This window comes from Trypanosoma equiperdum (assembly GCF_001457755.1).
Source record: "Trypanosoma equiperdum strain OVI genome assembly, contig: ctg_570, whole genome shotgun sequence".
NCBI lineage: Eukaryota > Euglenozoa > Kinetoplastea > Trypanosomatida > Trypanosomatidae > Trypanosoma > Trypanosoma equiperdum.
In genome coordinates, this window is record NW_027124499.1 from 885 (window position 1) to 11,570 (window position 10,686).

General features: G+C 40.0%; 2 protein-coding genes across 2 annotated transcripts; both read left to right on the forward strand.

Moving 5' to 3' along the window:
- Positions 1 to 3,164: 3,164 nt before the first annotated feature.
- On the forward strand, positions 3,165 to 4,232 carry TEOVI_000260200 (Trypanosome variant surface glycoprotein (A-type), putative; the record flags this gene model as incomplete). Its single annotated transcript, XM_067225654.1, has 1 exon — positions 3,165 to 4,232. One exon carries the CDS (start codon positions 3,165 to 3,167, stop codon positions 4,230 to 4,232), a length of 1,068 nt encoding a protein of 355 aa, XP_067081755.1.
- A 2,593-nt stretch (positions 4,233 to 6,825) lies between these two features.
- TEOVI_000260300 (Trypanosome variant surface glycoprotein C-terminal domain containing protein, putative) lies at positions 6,826 to 7,881 on the forward strand (the record flags this gene model as incomplete). Its single annotated transcript, XM_067225655.1, has 1 exon — positions 6,826 to 7,881. One exon carries the CDS (start codon positions 6,826 to 6,828, stop codon positions 7,879 to 7,881), a length of 1,056 nt encoding a protein of 351 aa, XP_067081756.1.
- Positions 7,882 to 10,686: the final 2,805 nt, after the last annotated feature.

Below are 10,686 nucleotides of genomic sequence, written 5' to 3' on the forward strand. Positions count from 1 at the left end.
TTTCGAGAATCGGCTCCACTCGAGATAGCGACCATAAAACAGATAAAGAGAGTTGTATTCTGCATGATATACGTGGCTGGTATTAGGAGAGAACCACTTTTCTCTTACTATATATTTTTTAAAATGGTGCGTTGGAGTTTATCTCTTCTAAATAGTGGTTTGGTAAACCCTTGCAATCGGGCTCATCTGCCAAAAAATGCATTAAAGTTGGCGAAGCAGTGGATGAGCACGTTTCTAAATAATGTACCAGTGGTTATACCACAGGTTCAGCCCATCACTGCCACACTGGTGATGGACACCTCCCTGCAGTGATGGGGAGGGATGCTATTTCGAGATAAAGAAGAGATCTTAATAGTAGGAGGATCCTGGGTAACAGCACCTCACATGATATCACAAGGAAAAGCATGAGCGATTTAACTCGACCTGTTAGCGTTTCGGGGGAGTTTCGATGGTCCATTGCACATATACGTGGATAACACACGGTAATGCATATAATGAGGTAAGGGAAAACGAATTAAAGCGCCCTAGTGCGAGAGGAATCTGCAAAAAACAGGATATTACGACAAGAAAGGATAAATGCCACATGGAGTTAGGTACATTCCGGGGTAAATCCCGCAGAAGGGGTGTGTTTCAAGGGCTACCTGCCATGGGGAAAGGACTTGGCGATGGGGCGGAACATGCGAAGGAGAGCGCGGGAGGAGATTTTAAAGACGCTTTCAGCTCTTCCATATCGTTAGTAAACTATGGTTTCAATTTATAGTTTGTGTAGAATGAGGATAAACGCTCACTGTTTCTTCAGAATGATAATTATTTCGTGTATCTTTCTCGTCGGTAGTAAAAAGGGAAGGTAAATAATAAGCTATTCTGAGATAATTCTATAAAAAAGTTTTAAAACTGTTTTGTTTTAGCACTTTATTACGGCGTTTAAAATTAGTAAAAACTTAGGAATTTTGAAAATATAAACATTTTTAAATTGTGTATAACTGTGGCCTATGGGTGTAAAGTAGTAAGGTAATAGTGTATGAAGGATGAGTACTATTCTATTTTGGTTTACTTACTTATTTAATATATATTATTTAGGGTTATAGTAATAAGATAGGATACTATTGCGTTTATATACTAATTTTTAAGAAGACCATTTGTGAAGACTAAATAGGGAGACACGATAACAACACTCCAAACAGTGGGAGCGGAGTAATAGAAGTAATTGAATTAGGGAGTAATATGAAGACCATGTGGATTATTATTATTAAATAGAAAAGAGAAAGACAGAAAAACGAAAAAGGGAGATTGAATAAGCGCAGCTTCAAATACAAATATAAGGATGGGCATAATCGTACGTAAAGAAATAATGGAGAGGTACATGAGGAAGAGAGAGGGTCCGGTAAACAACACAACTTGTTTCGATACGTTATCCGCAGTGGAATTAACAGAAGACAGGAAAGAATAAAAGAAAATATGGATGAAAATAACATAACATACGACAGAACAGGAAGCAGGGTAGAAAATTTCTTTAGAAAGAAGGGGAAAAGAAGATGACTCAAATATTTCAGTCAAAGTGGATAGACACAATTGCAAAGATAGTTGTGAATGCAGTTTTTAATCTGATGCCATATTCTAATATCTAGCTGTGAAGAAGCATAGAAGTATTGGGTAAGTGTGAAGTAATGTCGAAGTATTTTTAAATCATATATAATAATAATAATGGTTACGTTATGGGAAACTATATAATATTATTGGAAAAAATATTTTAATACAATGTCTATTAATGAATTATCCCAGGCACAGAAAAGTACAAAACAGCGGAAACTGACTAATTTAGACAGCATATAAAGCGACAGAGCACCTTTATTAAGTACAAAAAATCTGCAATAATAGGCCTCAGATTCCGTATTGTCATAGTGGACAAGCATTTAGACCTCTGAATGGCTGAATACTTAATAAAAAAAGTGTCTCTCATCAGTAGATAAATCTGTAGATTAACAAAAGAGAATCCGAAAAGAAATTAATTTCAGGAGACAAGTTACCCAACATAAAGCGATATAACCAGAAGCCGGCACAAAATGATTGCAAGTAGATAACAAATATCACCAAGTACGTGAATAACTAAATCTTTTTTATTCAGTATCAAACGGCAACCTTTTAATTAAAAGGTGATAGTAGAACGAGCAGCGATAATTTTTAATTGTTTCAGATAAAATTAAAGAATGATATGGATTATATCATAAAATAAAAATCATTTGAATTAACTGAGAGTTTTTAAGCTTTCTGAAATTGTTAAATCATTAGTTACAGCTTACTGTTATAATAAACCGTTGGCTTAGGGCTGGAGGTAGCAAGAAAACAGAAGAGTTTAACAGACCAAGCTAAAAATTGAAACAACTTACACACAAATGCAACTGACAAGAAATCTCTATTAAAAATGTTGACTCCAGCAGAGTTGTAATAAATATGAAGGAAGGGACATCAAACGACCAAACATTGTCAAATCCACTCACGCACAGGTGTTACATTCAAAATACAAACGATCAAAATAGTCTCGGCTTTCCAAACTTAAAAGGAAAGATGCCCTATTCCGCAATGAAAAGCCCACACGAGGTTGAAGTAAAGCAACAAGGCCGCTCAATAGCATAAAACCGTTTCGTGGCAACTAACATGGCAACTTATATCAATTTGTTTCTTTGTTCACGTTTATAGATACTCCCCAGCGGTTTAACACTGTGAAGCGCCCGGTAGCGGCAGCGCACGCAGCCAGTTAAACAAATTTACGTTTCACGCCCTGTTTTTTAGAGCAGCGCACGGGAACAGCCAAGCAGGGGTACCAGACTTAAACAGAAGAATGAAATTGCTTTTAAAGCCGTTCTCTAAGTTAAAAACTCGGCAAAAAGGGAGTTACTAACTTCCACTTCAGCTGCCTGCAATCTTTTTAATAGGCAAGACCCAAAGCGATTGAAATGAGGCAGCCGCCACTACTCTAGCAGCTATAGCACTGATAATCTTCTCTGCCTTAAACATCGAAGCAGCGAACAACGCATTCAAATCTTCGGCGATTCAACCCTACTGCCAGTGGTCGGATGAAGCAAAAAAAAGCGGGAGCACAGGTAGCGGCTGTCCTTCTAAGACAGAAAACTTTAACAGGCACATACTCCAACCTTAGAGCTAAGATGGAGCTAGCTGCCTTACGATACCCAGACAAAAACACCGGCTTTGCAACGATAGCACTGTACGCAACGCTAGAGGAGGAAAATGCGAAAAACACAATCGATACCGTAATCAATTCACACTCCCATGTAGCCACACCAGCAGCTTACGCAGCAGGAAGACTAGACGAGTTCGTACTCACGTTAAATGGTATGCAGGCAGTAGACGGAACAGTAAGCGGCAACACATGCCTTTACGGCGGCGCAAGCAAAACAAGCCTAGACGCTCACATCACCGGCTGCAAAACGATGACAAAAGAAGCGCCGAAGCCAGGGAATCTGTCGTTCGCAAGCAAACTAGCTGCGACACAAGCCAAGCTAACAACAGCAGACGCAGAAACCGGGAAGAGCTGCGCATTCACGGGAGACCACAACAACAAGTACGTAACCGGGGCAAACCCTCATACAGCGATAAAACACGGCCTAGGGCTTTACACGTCGCAAGCTGGAGACCTCGGCACGGCCAACAACTGGGGCGAGAAAATAGAGGACCTGGAGATCGTAAAAGGCATATCAGAGGAGCTCAGACAGCTCGACGGTCTAGACGCTTCGGGGCCGCTGCCAAAGTTTGAAACGGCCGGCGAAGTAGCTGCATTAATTAAGACCAAAAGCGCACCTACGAATTTGGCGAAAGCGCTGCAAAAAATGACGGGCGAAAAGCAGCCGAAAACCGGCGCGGAATTGACTCAGCAGATCAAAGAAGTATTCGGCACCGACGTCGACGAACCAGACCCAGCTTACTTTAAGGACCTTGGAAGCGCCGAAGTGGCCATGAAAGGTCGAAGCGGTGAACTCCAGACACTAACGGCACGAACTGTCGACATTGAAGCTGCAATAAGTCAAGCTCTAAGCCACCTGAGCACAAACATCGAAACTGCAGCAAAAAGCAAAGCACAAGTATGCGCAGGACTTGGTTCAACCCAACCAGAAGACGTTTGTAATAAAATAACAAACACGGACCCAAAATCATGCAACGCTACAGAAAATTACCATTTTGTGGAGAGCAATGATAAGGTGAAAAATGCACATTGAAAAAGGAAGTAAAAGAAAAACTAGAAAAAGAAGAAGGAAAGAAAGATCTGGAAAATGAAGAGAAGTGTGCAAAACACGGCAGCGACAAAAATGCCTGCGAAAAGGACAATAACTGCAAATGGGAAAATAATGCTTGCAGAGATTCCAGTTTTCCCCTCAATAAGAAATTGGCTCTGAGTATGGCTACTGCTTTTGTCAGTTTTCTTTTATAATGTTTTTGATGTAATTTGCTAAAATTTTCTAAATTTTTCTATAGAGTTTATATACTAACACTTTTCAATAAAATTGTGAGAGTCTGAAAATATTTGTACAATATGTACAATGGTGGTATATGGACGTTAAATAGTAGGGTGAAAATGTATAAAAATTAGTGTTGTTCTAATTTTTAGTTTTATGCAAATTAGTTAATTTTATAATAGCAATAGTAAAGATAATAATGATAATGATAGAAAAGTGTTGTGTGTGTCTGTATACGAATATTATAATATTAGCAGTGGCGTAAAACCATATTTATTGCAAAAATAGATGCATGTTAAACGACGCCATAGTGAAATGAGAGTGATTAAGTGGAATATACTGAGTACAGTAGAGCAAGAACATTATTAACAAAGGAGTCGCCTGAGCCAAAAGAGAAAAGGGTGTGGAATATGCCTCAATTACAAGCATAAACGTAAAGAGAGGCATCATATTACGCATTGAGATGATGGAGGGAATATAGAGACAGAAAAAAATGTTCAGTGAAATTCTATTGCTGTGTTGTCTGAGGTATGCAAACAGTAGAAGAAATAAGAAAAGAAAATATGGAATAAAATAAAAGAGTACGCGAAAAAATATCGTCAGACAAGGAAGCGGATGCCACAGGAGGAAATGGTGCTCCATATTTCAAAAAGAGATGAATAGATGTTAATCTAGAGATGATGTTTACTACTGTAGTGTTCAGCTTGATGGCGGAAAGTGATGTTCAGTTGTGAATATCCCAGAATAATAGTTTAGGATTGGGTAAGTCTGAAGCAACGTCAAGTTATGTTCTCAAAGACATAGTTACAATGACCAGAAGTTGTTGGAAAAAACATAGTATTATATACAGGGAGATTTTTCAAATAGGTTTACAAATATATTCGAGCTAGAAGCAGAAGAAGAATCAAAAAGCGGAAGCTGCTTGCAGTAGCGTATATGCAGGCCGTAAGATGGCCTTTTCGAAGTAGAGAGAATCAACAGTGACAACTCATAGATGCTCTATAGGCACAATAGTAACCCGTCATCACATTGAAGGACCGGTTAAATCACATAAGAATACACAGTGGCACGGCATTGATAGAGCGGATGAAGAACATTCAAAGCAAAGAAGTGTAGAAAGACTGAACATTCCGAAAAAGGAGACTGAAGAGAGCGCTAATAACACAGATTAACAGTGGTAAATTCTAAATGTCATGGGTACGGCAGAAGCAATACAGTTATATCAACATTTAAGATGCGTTTCTCAGACCGAGTTGGCCTGCACTAGAAGCGCACACCGAGCGTTGAACTTGATAAGTTATACGTGTATATGTATAACCCTATGAATCGGTAATAAAACTACGATTTCTACGAATAAAACAGTTGTTTTTGTAAAGCAGCCTAAATCGTAGGACTACAGACTCCGGCGCCCACCATAAAAGGCAAAAACGCAGAAACCAGAAGCCAGTCGATGGTGAACATGGGTTTAAAAAAAAGCGAAGAAGCAGATGAGTCTCAAAAAAATTTAACGAGAATATCTGCTGATCATTTTTGTCGGCGGACAAGAAGGAAAAGAATTCATAGCCTAACAGCTGCTTGTCATTTGACAGAACACACCACACAGTAACAAACCTAAGTGAAAGCAGGAAAAACAGGTTAAATGGTTCCAATGCCGGATCATGTCGGTTGCGGCACCAAAAAATAAGGTAAGCACAATCATCGTATGGAACACAGGGAAGAGATAATACACAAGAAATGTAGTGGATTTTGGCACAAACGAAGCAGATTAATCTACAGAAAGCGTATTTTAACAACGCTACAGACAACTAAACGACAAACCCTCGATGCCGTTTTATCTACAAGGGCGAACAACATAGTTAACACCATGGCAGTGACATTCACACCAACAACTGCGTTGCTAGCAGTACTGCTGTATCAAGGCCTGACTCAAACCGGCGCAAACCCAGCAACTGACACAGCAGGAAGCAAAGTAGCCGACTTATGCGGTGACGCACGTTACGCCAGATTCGCGGCCAAACACATACAAACGGCATTCGAGCAGGCAGTACGACAACTGCCGGACGTTTTCTCAGCCAGTACAGCATATCGGCTAGCGGCCGGCGCAGCGCCAACTAAGCAGACTTTCATAGCGCTATCGGCACTCGGTGTAGTACAAGGGAAAATCGCTAGAGATGCTACAGCAGCCATTTCGGCGGCCGCACCCAAATACTTACTTGCAGGTAACTTACTAAAACTCAGAGAAGCCAGAGTAGCAGCCGTTGCGAGGTCGACGCTGGGGGAGCCAAAATCGTCAGCAAGCACGCAGCATACAAACAACGGAGACTACAAAGGCAAAGGAACAAGCTAAGGGCGCCAGATGACACTCACTTTCAACGAAGAGGCCACAGGTAACTGCTCGTTTGATGACAAGGCAGACGCCACGGTGAAGGAGACCGAAGTCGACTTAACACAGGCGACACAGCCAAAATTAATAAATGATGAAGGTCTAGCGACACAGGGGCTAAAAGTAGTAGCAATAGCGAAGGGCACTCCAAGTAGCGCGGCCACAGCGGTGAATCAAGCATACGCTGCGTGCACAAACAGCGGCGCCCCAATAACGAGCAGCACAACTAACTTAATAGCAGCAGAAGTAACACCGCTAGGGCGGCCCAAAACTCCGTCAACAACAAACCTCTATGCCAGTGGAACAGCCGGGACATGCAAGGAGACTAAGATAGGGACAGAATGGGGCGAATTGCACGCCGACTCAATAGCCAATGCACTGTGCGAAGTACGGGAGCAACAGCTCAGCATACCACAACCACTGCACAAACAAGGACTTACGGCGCTCGAAACCAATGCTGATATAATCTCAGCACTAACGCAACTAACTGGACCAGGGAAAGATGTTCCAGCTGACGCGGATGCGAAGAAGACATTGGTCCATACTTATTTCGGAAGCAATCAGCAAACGTACGCGAATACGATAGTCAAGCTCATCGAACAGACTAGCATAGACATACAAATGAAACCAAGCAACATAAAAGGGACTGCAATAGCACTTGCCACGGCCGGCAACGACGTAAAAGCGCTATCTTATTACATAGGGCGAGACCTCGACTCCAAAGAAACAAACAAGGTGGCACCGTCAATCCATGTCATAAGCAAAGAACTTAACAACAAATGCAAAGCAATAACAGACAAGGATAAATGCAAAACAGAAGATGGGTGCGAATTAAAAGGTGATGATTGCGTGGCGGTGGAGAACGCCAAAGCAGATGAAAAGAAAGATGAAAAATGTACTGGAAAATCCAAAGAGCAATGCAAAGATGGCTGTCAATGGGAAGACATCAACTGCAAAGATTCCAGCTTTCTCTTCAATAAAAAATTGGCTCTGAATGCTGCTACTTTTGTTGGTTTGGTAGAATTTTAAATGTTCGAACACTTTCAGGATTTTTCGCAAATTTTTAAATGATGATATTTATGAAAATTTTCTATTCTGAGGAAAGTTGCTAAAATTTACTGAACATTGATATATTTTAACACATTTTAAAACATTTACAATATGTGAAACTTATGAAAACACTAAATTTTAGTATGAATGTAGTTTATGAGTCTGATGTAGTATGGTGATAGGGCATAAAAATTGAGTGTCATTCGAATTTTGTTCTTTTAGCTATGTTTATTTACTTCACAGATATTTGTATTGTATTGATAATGGTAATAATAATAATAATAATAATAATAATAATAATAATGGAGATAGGATTGCGCTGTGAGTGTGCATATACTAATATTATAATAGGAGTATTTCAAGGGATAAATATTCAGAAAACAGAAAAGAAGAAATTAAAACGATGACAAGGATGAAATAAGAGCTATTAAGCAAGTAGGATAGTGAGAGTGGGAGAGCATGAGAAATATTATTATTAAAGGAAAGACAGGTAAAGTATCGGAGTAAAAAGAAAGGATATAGAATATGCGCGGTTTCAAACATAAATATGGAAATGGCTATCAACATAGACAAGGAAATAACAGAAAAAATGAGGGAGAAACATAATCTAGTGTTTCTACAAAATGTACACGTTGAGGTATTTGGAGAAAAAGTGACAGAATACAGCTCAAAAAAATATGTAAAATAATGACTGAATAGGCGACAATACAGAACATATGGAAACAGAACATCAGGAGAAGATTGTGCTCCACATTTCAATCAAAAATGTATAGATGTGACGATGAAGATATAAGTGACAGGGTTTTTAATCTGATGGCGGATCTTTATGCGTCACTGTAAATGGGGGAAAGCGGGAAGGAATTGGTAAGTAAGAAGTATTTTCGAAGTCTTCTCATCAAATAGAGTAACAATAGCTAAAATTTGTGAGTAACAATAAAATATAATTAGACGGAGTATTTTAAAAAAGTCATTGCCAATGGATCACCATGAACAAAAAATAAAAGTAATAACGCTGACACTACTTGAAATTGCGCATATTTGAGCCGTGGGAGGAACCCTATATGGTGTGCAGAGAGTTTCTAGTAGTACTTTACCGGTTTTATATTTTCATAAAGACGAGACGTTATGTACTTTTAAGAAGCAGGAGTTCCGTATAAGGATGCAGGCTGATGAAGCTCTAATGGGGTACAAAAAGCATACGGAAAAGAATTTCAGAATGCTGTACCAAAAAAATTACCAAGTCTTGAGCGCAATCGCAGTACTTTAACACAGGATTTGAAACTAAGGAAGGCGAATAGTTATTGCCAAAAGCAGCTCCTTTACTTTTCTATTTCAAAGACGGATACTAGAGATGAGACTGTGGAAAATAGAACAGATGAAAAACAAGAAATATTAAATGTTTTATTTATATAGAGAAAGGTTTTCAATGTATCATAGAAATAGGGGAATAGCCCGATGTGAGGATATATAAAAGATTTTATAGTTGACCGACAGGATCCATCAGGGTGTTGTAGACGGATATAACATACAGATTAGAAGCGAAGAAAAGGCAGCAGCGACGTCAGCCAACACCCGTTTACAGCAATCAAATACACTCGCCAGTGTAACCCTATCTCAAGAAAAAATTGACGAAACCCCCTAAGTTCCAGCTGAAGGTCGCAACAGAAGCGGCTACATTATATTTGTGAAGCTTCAACTGAACCCCTGACACGAACCATGCAAAGCCTTCTTTTAAAGAAACCGTTTTACAGCAAGTAAAAAAAATAGGTTGGAAATACCGCACCTAAGTAGTGAAGAACTAACGTCATTACTTCACAACCATCTTGGGCGTTATTCAAATAATAATAGGGAACTCTCTGCAATCAGTAACAGTGACAACAACTGCGCCATTAACTGTATAGCGAAGTTTACTGACAACGAGGAGCTTCGAAGATGCGTGCGGTCTAGTTATCACCCTCTGAAACTAAGGCCATTATGCACAAAAAATGGGGACTACATTACAGGAAAAGATTTTTCAAACACAGGATATTCTAACAAACACTAAAGACGCCGGCCGCACTGGGATACTACCAGACGTACAATGCTCGGCTCAAAGCCAACCTTTGCTCTCTTTTTGTAACAAAAAAGTAGTTATAAGCAGCTTATAATACATGCTTACTTGCAAAACACACGGGATGGGGAGTGCAAAGGATGTGCAAACATTGTATGTCACCCACCGCATTCCCCCCGTCAAATATATCGCACAATCATGCAGAAGCTCTTCGCTGTCGAAGTAGAAAGACAAAGAGAACCGCTACCACCAGTCACCTTAACTTTCTCCCCCAGTTTTTTGTTACATATAACACTATCATCGGATGTGCATGCCGATTCGTACGACGGCGTTCAGCTTGAATTATGTAAGAAATTGATTATAAGGCGCTACCGTGCAAAGGAAACCCAACTAAATTCCATGCCACCTTTTTGAAGTATGAGCAGACGGATCTGTTTCCTTAGGAATAAAATCAGGGGTTTCCTCAACGACATATAGGAATGACAATCCAATCTCGACGGCTCACTGTGGAGCCGGACCAATAGCGTGCATCTACCGACCCGACTGCATAGTAACGTTCGAGGTTTTGCATAAAATGATAAGCATATTACAACCGAAGGGACCTCACCCGTGTAAAATGTCTATTTCTACTGACCGGCTATCACTGTTCGAGGCACTGCAAATGGGAGAAACAGCGGTAAAGGCAGGATTTTTTCGGCGGACTTGGATAGTACTCTTGGGTATCGGATATCATA